Source organism: Macaca fascicularis, chromosome 8 (assembly GCF_037993035.2).
Source record: "Macaca fascicularis isolate 582-1 chromosome 8, T2T-MFA8v1.1".
NCBI lineage: Eukaryota > Metazoa > Chordata > Mammalia > Primates > Cercopithecidae > Macaca > Macaca fascicularis.
The window spans coordinates 75,651,373-75,666,197 of record NC_088382.1 but is presented as its reverse complement, the minus strand read 5'-3'; the positions used below and the strand labels follow the sequence as shown (position 1 = coordinate 75,666,197).

The 14,825-nt window shown below is 40.9% G+C and overlaps 1 protein-coding gene across 3 annotated transcripts in view; it reads right to left on the bottom strand.

The window, feature by feature from the left end:
• MTFR1 (mitochondrial fission regulator 1) overlaps positions 1 to 14,825 on the bottom strand; it is a 71,001-nt gene that overhangs the window by 25,744 nt on the left and 30,432 nt on the right. For 2 of the 3 annotated variants that reach the window (XM_005563439.4, XM_005563435.5), the window contains exon 3: positions 9,469 to 9,567. The exons of the other annotated variant lie outside the window; for it this stretch is intronic. In XM_005563439.4, the coding sequence (XP_005563496.3) occupies positions 9,469 to 9,567 (99 nt within the window). The remainder of the gene's footprint in view (positions 1 to 9,468; positions 9,568 to 14,825) is intronic. 3 annotated transcript variants of the gene reach the window in all.

The window sequence follows — 14,825 nt, the reverse complement described above, 5'->3', positions numbered from 1 at the left end:
GTTACCCAAAATTCAATTTTATTTTAGAAATCTTACTGAAGCCACTTTAATTTAAAATATTCTGATAATGTAATATACCAAAAAAAATCAGTTCATTTCATAAAGTGCATATTAGTAAAATACAAATGTTGTACAATAGTAGGAAAGCTTAGAATAAAAATGTTAGGAGTACTAACTTCATCCTCTTGTGACTTCGTAAAATAAACACACAGTACTGGGAACTAGGATTTGCTGCAAAGGGCATAATAGTAAATTACACTCATTCTAGTTTACTACCATTTGTTTATAGTCAAATGCATAACATACATGGATTCTTTGTATGTTTGTTTGTTTGTTTGTTTGTTTTTGAGACCAAGTCTTGTTCTGTTGCCCAGGCCGGAATGCAGTGGTGCGATCTCAGGTCACTGTAACCTCCACCTCTCAGGTTCAAGCAATTCTCCTGCCTCAGCTTCCCAAGTAGCTGGGATTACAGGCACCCACCACCATGCTTGGCTAATTTTTGTATTTTTAATAGAGACGGGGTTTCACCATGTTCGCCAGGGTGGTCTTAAACTCCTGACCTCAAGTGATCCACCCGCTTCGGCCTCCCAAAGTGCTGGGATTACAGGTGTGAGCCATCACGCCTGGCCCACATATACATATTCTTAATGAGATTACAGGCTCGCACCTGTAATCTCAGCACTTTGGGAAGCTCAGGTGGGTGGATTACTTGAGGTCAGGAGTTTGAGACCAGCCTGCCCAACATGGTGAACCCTCAACTCTATTAAAAATACAAAAATTAGCTGGGCGGGGTGGCAAGTACCTATAATCCCAGCTACTTGGGAGGCTGATGCAGGAGAATTGCTTTAACCCAGGAGGCTGAGGTTGCAGTGAGCCGAGATCACACCACTGCACTCCAGCCTGGGTGACAGAGTGAGATTTCATCTTAAAAAACAAACAAAAAAAACCTCTGAAATTCTGGTTTTGGTTTTTCTTTTTTATTTTTTTTGAGACGGAGTCTCAGTCTGTCGCCCAGGCTGGAGTGCAGTGGCGCAATCTCGGCTCACTGTAAGCTCCGCCTCCCGGGTTCACACCATTCTCCTGTCTCAGCCTCCCAAGCAGCTGGGACTACAGGTGCCCACCACCACGCCCGGCTAATTTTTTGTAATTTTAGTAGAGACGGGGTTTCACCGTGTTAGCCAGGATGGTCTCGATCTCCTGACCTCGTGATCTGCCTGCCTCGGCCTCCCAAAGTGCTGGGATTAGAGGCGTGAGCCACTGCGCCTAGCAGAATTTCTGTATTTTAATACAGTATAGTGACATACAGTGACACCATCAACTTGCCAGGTGATATGCCTGTGAAAAGAACACTAGTCTGAAAGACGGAACACTAAATTCAATATTCTAGCCCAGACTCAGTCACTACTATTTCTGAATGTGATTACTTTTTAAAAATGTATTCTTTAAAATGACAAAGTTGTATATATTTATTATGTTTGAAATATGTGCAGTGGTTCAATTGAATTGGATTACCTCACGTACTTATTTTTTCTGGTGAAAACACTTAAAATCTACTCTCTCGGTGATTTTCAATAAACAACACATTGCTGTTAACTATAGTTACCATGTTGTAAATGTATCTCTTGCATGGTCACTATTTTAAGTGAACATTTATTAAAAGTTTCCATATATAACACACTTAGAATAGTAGAAGGCAAGAGAACAAAGCCACCAGAGGGAGGAAAATGTGTGTATTTCTGAAAATAATCTTTAAGGGTAAGCAGCAGTATCCTTGTGGAAATACAAGTCTTTAAGAGATCAACTGCCTGAGATGAATAAAATGGCCACAAACATTTGTTGGTTACTTTTTTTTTTTTTTTTTTTGAGACGGAGTCTTGCTCTGTTGCCCAGGCTGGAGTGCAGTGGTGTGATCTTGGCTCACTACAACCTCCAGTTCCTGGGTTCAAGCAATTCTCCCTACCTCAGCCTCCTAAGTAGCTGGGATGACAGGAACTTGCCACCACGCCTGGCTAATTTTTATATTTTTAGTAGAGACAGGTTTTCACCACATTAGCCAAGCTGGTGTCAAATTCTGACCACAGGTGATCAGCCCACCTTGGGCTCCCAAAGTGCTGAGATTATAGGTATGAGCCACCGTGCCATATTCAGTTAGTCTCAAAACTACTATTTCACAATGCCTTTTTTTTTTTTTTTTGAGATGGAGTCTCATTCTTTCGCCCAGGCTGGAGTGCAGTAGCGTGATCTCGGCTCACTGCAACCTCTGCCTCCCAGGTTAAAGTGATTCTCCTGCCTCAGCTTCCTAAGTAGCTGGGATTATAGGCACTAGCTATCATGCCTGGCTAATTTTTCTATTTTTAGTAGAGATGGGGTTTCACCACGTTGGCCAAGCTGGTCTTGAACTCCTAACCTCAGGTGATCCGCCCACCTCGGCCTCCCAAAGTGCTGGGATTATAGGTGTGAGCCACTGCGCTGGGCCCCACAATGCCAGATTTATGAAACATACTATTGGTAGCTGAATTCAGTAATCTTTAAGGGCTGACTATAAAATTATAGCTAAAAATAACAAAAAATGAACATCATATACAGTATGACATCACATGCTAGCATATTCCAAATTATCTAGTAGTTATTGAAACACGTGGTTAAATTTAACAGTTATTTTACATATTAATCCAGGTATGCATCTTCAGACAGCTCAGATGTTCAAAGATCACTATACCATACTACTAAGTCTCCCACTTTAATAGCTCCTGACTGACTGGAACCTTCTCTTGGTTCCTCAAACAATTTATATCTGGCCTTTGGATCTCTGCACATGCTATTCTCTCTGCACACAATGACTCCCTCAACCTCTACTTGTCTCCTCAACCCTGTAGAGCAGGCTCTTTGTAATCCTTGTCATTCCTTTAGAGAGGCCTTCCCTGAGAACTCCTGATATTCTCCCCCATGCTATACTACTTCATACTATATGACATTTATTACAAATGATAATTATATCTTTATTAGCATATTGACTTTTTAAGTATCTCTCCCACTGAATCACATAACCAATAAGGGCAGACATACATGTCTGTTTCATTCACCATTCAATACCAACACCTAGCATAAAGTATGAATTTCAAGTTTACTTGCTATATAAAGATGTGCCATAACAAATGGCCATTTTACTTCCAGATTTAATCACCGTGTATGAGCTTTAGTAGGAATCTCATTCATTACTCTTTTGGTTACTGAACAGTCCTTTTCCACCAATTCCAAAAACCACTGCTTGCAGTCCAAGAAAATAGCTTGGGTTAGGTTTACCAGAGAGAAAAAGGTGAAATTACTCAATAGTATTGGTATTCAAACTACTATAACCACACAGCCAAGTCCCCAACCCAGGTTATTCTGAAGTACTTCACTTGGTAGTACTCAGAATCACATATTTGGGGGTATTTTGCCTTAAGGTTTTTTTTTTTTAAATGTAGTAATACCCCAATATACTACACTTACATTCCATGTGTCTCTTTAATTCATACAACTTAAAATACGTTAAAATGTACCCCAAAAGTGCTTTAGTGAATACTTACAATTGCCAAAAGATAATATGTCACTGTTTAAATGTGTTGGTAAACACAAACTTTCTGTAGCAAAACACTAAAACAAAACTATGTCTAAGGTCCTCAACTTTAGCTGCATAGGATCCTGAAGAGGTTTTAAAAAACAAATACATGAAATTCAGATTTAGTAAGCTACTAAACAGGACCTGGATTTCTTTAAAAGCTCCCTAAGAATTTTAGTACAGAGGTAGGGAAGCATATAGAGCCACATTGGAGGATGAGGCCTGAGCATGGGTTTTTTTTTGTTTTGTTTTGTTTTGTTTTTTTAACTCTCCTGACGATTTATATGTGTCCAGTGTTAAGAACCACTACAGGATGGGCATGGTGGCTCATGCCTGTAATCCCAGCACTTTGGGATGCGGAGGCGGGTGGATCACCTGAGGTCAGGAGTTCAAGACCAGCCTGGAGAATCTGGTGAATCTCTACTAAACATACAAAATTAGCTGGGTGTGGTGGCGCATGCCTGTAATCCCAGCTACTTGGGAGGCTACGGCAGGAGAATCGCTTGAACCCGGGAGGTGAGGGTTGCTGTGAGCTGAGACTACGCCATTACACTCCAGTCTGGGCAACAAGATCGAAACTCCATCTCAAAAAAATAAATCCAAAATAAATAAATTAGCCAGGTGTGGTGGTGCGCGCCTGTAATCCCAGCTACTCGGGAGAGTGAGACAAAGAATCGCCTGAACTCAGGAGGCAGAGGTTGCAGTGAGCTGAGATCGAGCCACTGCACTCCAGCCTGGGTGACAGAGCAAGACTCTGTCTCAAAAAAAAAAAAAAAAAAAAAAACACTGCAAATTAAAACCTCTGCATCCCACTCCTCCTTATCCCCCAGAGTTTACTGCTTTTGCAAGCCCCTCCATGAACTGAATTTTCTTTAGATGTCATGAATCTAGAATAGAACTAGGAGACAAAGAAGGGTCTGTTCTCCTAGTGTGTCTTAATCTAGTTCCTACCTCCACAAGGAAAATGATATCCAAAAACACAAAACACTTACGGCCACAAGTGTGTAGGTGTGCTGAAATGCACACATGTGAAAGGTAGAAAAGGGCCAGGGGAAGTTAGCTTTCTTCAACCAAAGTAAATGTGAAGGGTCTAGAGATCTGTTTTGAGTATAAATTAGCCAATTAATTCCTAGAGCTAACTGAAGTACAGGAGAAGTAATAAATCCTATGAGGTTATAGGCTGTTCTTCAATAACACAGCAAAGAAACATGTATTGGGTGTCTTTTATAGGGCTTTTTACATATGTCACCTCATTTTATTGCCAGCACAATAGTCACTGTGCCCATTAATTGGATGAAGGTGTGACTAAATGTGCTGGTATGTGTTCTGATTTGTGACCCTATAAAATATACAGAAATCCAATCTGTAAAACAAAGGAGTTAAATTATTTATTATTATTTTACTTTTCTATAAGTTATTGGGGTACAGGTGGCATTTGGTTATGTAAGTTCTTCAGTGGTGATTTGTGAGATCCAGGTGCACCCATCACGCAAGCAGTATACCCTGCACCATATATGCTGTCTTTTATCCCTTGCCCCCCTCCCAAAGGAGTTAAATTAGAAAACCAAGTAAGATAATTTGCTCTGTAACTATAAAAGGGCAATAACGATAATAACAAAACCACTACTAGCAGTAGTACTTTTACTCTGCACTCACTATGTATGAGTCATTATACCCAGGACTTCACATGGATAATCTCATCTAATGCTCAAAACACAAAGGAATGTGCCTGTACTGCCTATCATTTACATAAGAGTCTTTCTTGACCAAAGATACATGGGTTAGCTAGCACAGGGAGGAGACGCTATGATCTAGAAGGAATATACTGAGGTCTAAAATTTCAAAGGTGAAACGGTTTCAAGGCTGACAGGGTTGAGCTGTTGCCAGTGATGCAAATACTAGGAAAGGAATGAAAGTGAAAGTCAACAGAAGTAGAGGAAGCAAAGAAAAAGGAGGCTGCATTTCAGATGGGTTCTCCAAAAGACAGTGAAATCACCGAAGACATGGGAAGACTGGTTTTGACTAACCAACTTCACTTTCTGAATTGACCCCATGACTGTCCTGTTCTCAGTTTAATCCACTTCAACTTGGATATGGTCTCAGTATAATGATGTCCACTTGCCCTGTGCCCCACAGTAGACTCCCAGTCTCAGACTTTCAATAATAATATTTACCCACACTGGACTCCCAGATAGCCTGGATATATTCCACGTCAATTAGTCCCTAAATTGAGCTATAAAAATAGGGGGGAAAATGCATTTTCAATATTATTACTCAAAACTGCATCCTCTATACATTTTGAAGACTACATCTTTTATATTTCTGATAAAGAAGCAATGGAGATACAGAAGGATGATAGCATATGTAAAACATTTAACTAAGTAGCAGACAAAATACTTTTTATTTTTCTTTTTCTGAGACAGAGTTTCACTCTTACTGCCCAGGCTGGAGCACATTGGTGCGATCTCAGCTCACAGCAACTTCCACCTCCCAGGTTCAAGTGATTCTCCTGCCCCAGCCTCCCGAGTAGCTGGGATTACAGGAATGCGCCACCACGCCCAGCTAATTTTGTATTTTCAGTAGATACAGGGTTTCTCCACGTTGGCCAGGCTGGTCTCAAACTCCCGACCTCAGGTGATCCACCCACCTCGGCCTCCCAAAGTGCTGGGATTGTAAGTGTGAGCCACTGTGCCCGGCCACCAGACAGAATACTTTAACACCGATGTTGAATTTAAAAAGACTCAGTATGGGCCGGGCACGGTGGCTCACGCCTGTAATCCCAGCATTTTGGGAGGCCGAGACAGATGATCACCTGTGGTCGGGAGTTCGAGGCCAGCCTGGCTAACATGGAGAAACCCCATCTCTACTAAAAACACAAAATTAGCTGGGCATGGTGGCGCATGCCTGTAATCCCGGCTATTTGGGAGGGTGAGGCAGGAGAACTGCTTGAACCCGGGAGGCGGAGGTTGCAGTGAGCCAAGATCACGCCATTGCCCTCCAGCCTGGGCAACAAGAGCGAAACTCTGTCTCAAAAAAAAAAAAAAAAAGATTCAGTATACCTGGAAATAAAAATCTCACTATAAGCAAATGGCTTCCGTCTCTACTACATTCTCAAGTAGGTCATCAATATTTCTTTTACCTTACTCTTCTCCTTATGTTAATCCATTTCTTTTCAAATGCAGTTCAAATGAGTTAAATAGAATCCTCTTTTTCTGCTCATATCCTTTTAATAGACTGATAACATCCAGAAAGAGAATTCTCCCAAGTACATGTACGTGACTCTAGTACTTCAGCCCATTGACTGTCAAGGCAGACTTGGGAGTTGCAATCAGAAAACGTTAGATATCTCCATGTCTCTAGCTATACGAACGCAAACGCTGAAGTTAAGTTTTCCTGGAACTAGGAGGGAGGTAAGATAGTTAACTAGAAAGAAACTGATGGAATTGAACAATCAGAAAAAAGTTTATAAACCTTAGTTAACATAATAGCTATTTGAAGGAAACTGGCAAATAAGCAGCAGTTCATGTCTAAATGAACTGAATTCTTGGAAAGTACTTGAGAGACTTACTACCACAGATTTCTTCATTTTGATTATTAAAAAGGAAAAAGGCAGCCAGGCGTGGTGGCTCACACCTGTAATCTCAGCACTTAGGGAGGCAGAGATGGGCAGATCACCTGAGGTCAGGAGTTTGAGACCAGCCTGGCCAACATGGTGAACGCCATTTCCCCTAAAAGTACAAAAATTAGCTGGGCGTGGTGGCAGGCACCTGTAATCGCAGCTACTCAGGAGGCTGAGGCAGGAGAATGGCTTGAACCCAGGAGGCAGAGGTTGCAGTGAGCCAAGATCACATCACTGTACTTCAGCCTGGACGACAAAAGCGAGACTCCCTCTCAATTAAATAAATAAATATATAAATAAGGCTCTGCATGTTTGACTTCATGAGTTTTTTTTTCTTTTTTTTTAAAGCCTAGACTGAAATAAAAAATTACTTCTTGGAAAGTTCCAATCTGTCAATTTCTTTCTATTTTCTTTTTGAGACGGAGTCTCACTCTGTCACCCAGGCTGGAGTGGACTGGCATGATCTCGGCTCACTGCAACCTCCGCCTCCCGGGTTCAAGTGATTCTCCTGCCTCAGCCTCCTGAGTAGCTGGGATTTCAAGTGTGTGCCACAACACCTGGCTAATTTTTGTACTTGTAGTAAAGACGGGGTTTCATCATATTGGTCAGGCTGGTCTTGAACTCCTAACTGCCTCAGCCTCCCAAAGTGCTGGGATTACAGGAGTGAGCCATGCGCCCAGCTCCAGTCTATCCATTTCTAGATTGATGCACAAAGGTTTAGCCAGTCAATCTGTGAGCAGGATTATAAAACACAGCAATGAACAATCTTGTCAGTCAACCTGAATAAATGCTAATTTCTACCACACAGGTCAACCTGAATAAATGCTCATTTCTACCACTTATTTAGAAATCGATTTTCCAGGAGACTGAGGCAGGAGAATCGCTTGAACCTGGGAGGCAGAGGTTGCAGTGAACCGAGATCACGCCACTGCACTCCAGCCTGGGCAACAGGGCAAGACTCTCTCTCAAAAAAAAAAAAAAAGAAAAGAAAAAGAAACAAATTTCACCTCCATTTATCAGGAGGAGTGATTTAAGAACATGACATGTTATCAAACGGGTACATGTGGGCACTTCTGAACTTCTGAATGAGTTAAATACATCCTCCACATCTCCACATGTTAATCTATTATTTAAAAGTGGCAGAGATATCTATTGAATTTTATATTATTCAATGTTGAACTGAAATGTTGTTACATTACGGTTGTAAAGAATTACTAAAAAAAAAAAGAACAAAGTTATGTGATAAATGTCGAATACTATAATAACAATAAGAAACAAGGCCAGGCACAGTGGTTCACGCCTGTAATCCCAGCACTTTGGAAGGCCAAGATGGGGAGATCACAAGGTCAAGAGATAAAGACCATCCTGGCCAACGTGGTGAAACCCCGTCTCTACTAAAAACACAAAAATCAGCTGGGTGTGGTGGTGTGCACCTGTAGTCCCAGCTACTCGGAAGGCTAAGGCAGGAGAAGTGCTTGAACCTAAGAGGCAGAGACTGCAGTGAGCTGAGATCTTGCCACTGCACTCCAGCCTGGCAACAGGCAAGATTCCATCTCAAAAAAAAAAAAAAAAGAAAGGAACAAAAGTACAAATCAAGGAAAATAGCAATATCTCCAAGCAAAGAACAGAGTTGCTCCAGATTTGGTGCTAAAAGAGAATACTGTACTAAGACCTTCAAAAGTTCTAAGACTAAGACTTTCAAAAGTTCTAACTCATGGTTTGACTATCACCTCACTGAGAGAACCAGAATCACCTTTTTGTCTTGACACTGTCATTGCTGAGGCAATGGATCCCATAATTAATGCTGAGCGTGAAACCAACGACAGGGAAAGCAACTTATATGGCATACACAGAGATCTAAAAATAAATCAGGGGAACTGAGTGGCTATCCAAAGAGGAAGGTATAATTACAGAAGAAAAATAATGGTGGTACATAAAGCACCTGAAATAATATAAAGCCTATGTTTGAAGTCACCTAGGAATTAACAACTGCTTAGCTTATTATATGCTCCTATATCTTCACATATGCATCCTTAAGAAGGATAAATGTCTTAAAGATCTCAATCACTTCACAGAGAAACTAAAATTAGAAAGGCTTAATGGTGGTTTTTAATCCTCTTTTATTGTACTGATAGTGGCATCAATTGGTAAAAAGTCTCAAAAACAAAATACTTTTAAAACCATCTTGCCTATTTATATTTCTAATGTACATATTAATAAAATACTTAAAATACATAAAATATAGTACCTGAAACTGAACTCTTGGACACTGAATCAGAGACAAATTAGTACCAATTTTCCTTACGATACTTCGAGACGAACCATATGGCTTCCTAGACCAAAGTACCTGAGGAAGTAGGAAAAAACGAAAGCTTAATTACAAGATGTACAGAACTGTTAAGAAAAGGCATTAGACAATTATTTGTATGACATACTAACACATTAATTACAGGATCAGAATGCTCTAAATGTTATGGCAAATAAGCTACTGTTTCTCAATCCAAAAATAAAGAATATCTATCTATCTATCTATCTATCTATCTATCTATCTAGAAATTATTAATTCAGTCAAGTTTAATGTAAGGTATTATATAAAAATATAAACTAGCCAGTAATTTTTAAATACTATACTTACAGTAAAAATTCTATTTTCATCAGGTTTTCATACTATCCTGCAACAGAAACACTACTTTATCTCTTCTGCTATATTTTTAGTTTTAGAATTTTTATATACATAATTTTTCTTAAATACATGTTACTTTTGCTCTAATAGACTTTTCAAAACAATCCCAAATTAGTACAAAGTTCGGAATCTGAATGTGTACCATGCAGGGTGCTTCATGTTGTTTGCTGCACAAGAATGCTTGGCCAAGGGTGAGCAAAGGCTGAAATCCAGGCATATTGCTCTTGGGAGGCCTACTCCACAGAGGAAAGGTAAGAAATTTCATCTGAGCAGAATTTCTCAGATGAAATCATAATAAAACAGGACATTATGCTATGCTTAAAGACAAAAACGAACCCTCAAAGCAAAAAAAAAAAAAAAGCACACATGTTGAATGTTAGTTAAATCATTATAAATTGTACCTTGAAACTTCTCCCCAAATATATGATCTCTCTTTAAAGAGAAAAACTATCCATCTGTTTTGAGTGCTACACTTGAAAGCCTGGATAGAAGAGGTGAAGAAAGGTAGTATGCTATTAAAAGCAATTGTAAAAGAAAAGAGTAAGAATTATATGACTATTATACTTAATTCATCAAATTTTAACATTCAATTATATATATAGGGCTGGGTGCAGTGGCTCCCACCTGTAATCCCAGCACTTGGGGACACCGAAACGGGTGGATCACCTGAGGCCAGGAGTTCAAGACCAGACTGGCCAACAAGGCAAAACCCCGTCTCTGCTAAAAATACAAAAACGAGCCAGGCATGGTGGTGCACACCTGTAATCCCAGCTACTTGGGAGGCTGAGACACGAGAACTGCTTGAACCCAGGAGGCAGAGGTTGCAGTGAGCCAAGATCGCACCACTGCACTCCAGCCTGGGTGACAAAGCGAGATCTTGTCTCAAAAATAAAATAAAACAAGAAACTCAAAAAATAATTATATGCTAAAGACTAAACAAAACCAAATCAGCTGAGTATGAATTCTGGAGAAATGGATACTACCCCTTTTCTAAGATCAATCCGTGATCATTCTACTTTAAAGAATGAAATTACCCCAATATAAACAGCATAACCAAACAACTGGTCACTGTAAACTGTAGAGGCTCCAAAACCTAACTGAAACTAGACCCTCAGATAAAAGCATATACAGCTTATAAAACGAGCACAGAAACTACTTCATTTCTTAAATTTTAGCAATCAAGTCTAACTCAAGGATAACAGTATGAGTCAGTGTGGGGTTCAGGGCTGGGCACAGTAGCTCACATCTGTGATGTCAGTGCTTTGGGAGGCTGAGGCAGGAGGATCATTTGAGGCCAGAAGTTTGAGACCAGCTTGGAGTCTTTCTGTGAGACCCCCATCTCTACAAAAAATTGGAAAATTAGCATGGTGATGCATGCTGTCGTCCTAGCTAAAGGAGAGTCTAAAGTAGGAAGGTCCCTCGAGCCCAGGAGCTCCAGGCTGCAGTGAGTTAGGATTGCACCACTACACTCCAGCCTAAGCAACAGAGTGAGACCATGTCCCCCCGCCGCCCTCTCCCCCTGAGAAAAAAACCAACAAAGTGGAAATCATAGAAGGATATATAATACCCCCGGCACCTGCCATAGCTTTCATATAATTTTTATCAGATATTTTCCAAGGTTTCACTGAATCTTACCTAGAAGAGTTCCAAAAAGTACTTATAACCTATAGTGAGTCCAATAACCAACAAAAATGACAGCTCTTGCTTTGGAAATGTAAATAAAAAGGATGGCAAAGATTAGAAAACTGGTAAGTAGAAAGAAAGATAACAATATTAAAATATGAATAGTATACAAAGAATATTAAGAAGCAAAGTTACTCTGAAGCTTAGAAGAAAACATCATTCACATCAATAATCGTACAGGATTATGACACAAGTAGTCTTAACAACATGTGAGGACTAAGGGAAAGGAAAACATTCTGACTAGAGAAACATGGGAAGCCTCGCAGTTCTACAATGTCAACATCAGACTATCCACCAAAAAAAGAACAAACATGGGCAAATAATTCTAAGACAGTATTTAAGCAAACTCTTTACCTTATCATTATTATTTATTTTTGAGACAGAGTTTCGCTCTTTCGCCAAGGCTGGAGTGAAGTGGAGCAATCTCGGCTCAATGCAACCTCCGTGCCCCCCAGGTTCAAGTGATTCTCCTGCCTCAGCCTCCCAAGTAGCTGAGATTACAGTAGCTGGGATTAGAGGTGCATGCCACTATGCCTGGCTAATTTTTTTGTATTTTTAGTAGAGACAGGGTTTCACCATGTTGGCCAGGCTGGTCCCAAACTCTTGACCTCAGGTGATCCACCTGCCTCAGCCTCCCAAAGTGCTGGGATTACAGGCATGTGCCACCGCATACGGCCCTACCTTATACATTTTAATAGATCCTGATCTTTTACAAATAAATCCACAGGGCAAAAGTAAGTACACCATTCAGTCATTTCTCTTCTTGAGTCTTCTATTTAGTCACAAGTCAAAACTCTCCTATGAGGTAGTGTAAGTGGAATGCTATCTGTGCATCATGTTGTGACAATTAGACAGTCTACAGTGAATCTTTCTCCCCTCCAGCAAGCAAAGGTCTTGCCTGGAGATGAAGAGGACAAAAAGCTCACAAAGAAAAATTTAGAAAGGATTTGCCAAGGTCAGGAACTAATGTTTCTGCCAGCTTTTAGCATTCTTCACTATACATGTTGAGGGCGAAAAGTCAACTATTATGCTTCCATCTGTTTAATATCAGAAAAATACCAGGTGCCTTCAACAAGAGAAGTGGCCAATGATTCAGCTTTTTTTTTTTTTTAGACAAAGTCTCACTCTGTCACCCAGGCTGGAGTGCAGTGGCGTGATCTTGGCTCACTGAAACTTCCACCTCCTTGGGTTAGAGCAATTCTGTCTAGCTAGAATTACAGGCAGGCGCCACTATGCCCAGCTAATTTTTGTATTTTTAGTAGAGACGGGGTTTCGCCACTTAGGCCAGGCTGGTCTCGAACTCCTGACCTCAGGTGATCCAATCGCCTTGGCCTCCCCAAGTGCTGGGATTACAGGCATGAGCCACCACGCCCAGCCGATTCAGCTTTTAATTATAAGGAATAGATTATTTAGGTATCTTGTACAAAGTTAAAGGAAGGGAAAGAACAGATTGCTTTATTTGATTATTTTTTCAAGCATACACAGTAGACTAACATAATGTGTTCTTCTGTTACTTGTGAATTACATAGTACTTAGCACCAATAAATATCAAATAAGGGTCTGTGTAAACTAATGACTGAAATATTTAGAAGGAAGAGCCATAACCTTTATCGGATGGTAGGAAAAAGTGAGGGGAAAGAATAGCTAATTTCCAGGAACTCTAAAACTAGGTCTGACTACTTTTCTATTTTTTTCTATTCAGCCCTCATAGAGGGGGAGAAATTGTAAATGGCTGTGCAGAAACAGTGAACAGATGGTACTGAAAAGTCACCATCTGTGCATTGGGAGGCTGTATGACCCAAGTGCATCTCCTACCGTAACTTGTGGCTGAACTATGTCTTGTCAGTATGCTAGTTTAGAGAAGGAAAGACTTCTCTAAAGAGAAACTGTCCTTAGTATTTCTTTAGATGTAAGAGAGAAGGCAGGGAGAAGAAAATGGTCATAAAATCATAAGATAATCCAATTTTTTTTTTTTTTTTTGAGACGGAATCTTGCTCTGTCGCCAGGCAGGAGTGCAGTGGCATGATCTCAGCTCACTGCAACCTCTGCCTCCCGGGTTCAAGCAATTCTTCTGCCTCAGCCTCCCCAGTAGTTGGGACTACAGATGCACGCCACCCCACCCCGCTAATTTTTGAATTTTTAGTAGAGACAGGGTTTCACCATGTCGGCCAGGATGGTCTCAATCTCTTGACCCACCTCAGCCTCCTAAAGTGCTGGGATTACAGGCATGAGCCACCATGCCTGGCAAAATAATCCAATTTCATTTAGAAAATAAGACAATCCAATGCCATTAAGAAATAGCTGGCCAGGCACGGTGGCTCACGCCTGTAATCCCAGTACTTTGGGAGGCCGAGGCGGGCAGATTATGAGCTCAGAAGTTCAAGACCAGCCTGGGTAACATGGTGAAACCCCATCTCTACTGAAAATACAAAATTAGCCGAGTGTGGTGGTGCACGCCTGTAATCCCAGCTACTCAGAAGGCTAAGGGAGGAGAATGGCTTAAACCCAGGAGGCGGAGGTTGCAGTGAGCCGAGATTGTGCCACTGCACTCCAGCCTGGGACAGAGCAATACTCCATCTCAAAAAAAAAACAAAAACAAAAACAAAAACAGCTAAACAGGGCCAGGAGCAGTGGCTCACGCCTGTAATCCCAGCACTTTGGGGGGCCGACGCAGGTGGAGCATCTGAGGTCAGGAGTTCGAGATCAGCCTGACCAAAGTGGCGAAACCCCATCTCTACTAAAATACAAAAATTAGCCGGGCGTGGTGGCACACGCCTGTAGTCTCAGCTACTCAGGAGGCTTGAGGCAGGAGAATTGCTTGAACCAGGAGGCGGAGGCAGAGGTTGCAGTGAGCAAGATTGTGCCACTGCACTCCAGCCTGGGTGAAGAGTGAGACTCCATCTCAAAAAGAAAAAAAAAAGAAAAGAAATAGCTAAACAGAAAAACCATGCTTTATCTATGAAAACTGCTTTTAAATAACAGTGAATCTGTGTGTGTGTGCGCACATGCATGTCTGTGTCTAGTAATGACAGTCCATAACATTTAGCAACAGTGCTTGAAAGTGATGACAGCAAGGAGGAGGATGACAACAGGAAAGTAGTTTGTTCTTTTTTAACATTGTGAAATGCTATTGTAGAAAGTGTTGACGTGTGAGGCTGGAATCTGAAGCTGTCATCTGTCTCATCCATGATGACTGCACTCAAGCTGTATGTGGTAATTCATTTATTATAGACTAGTTT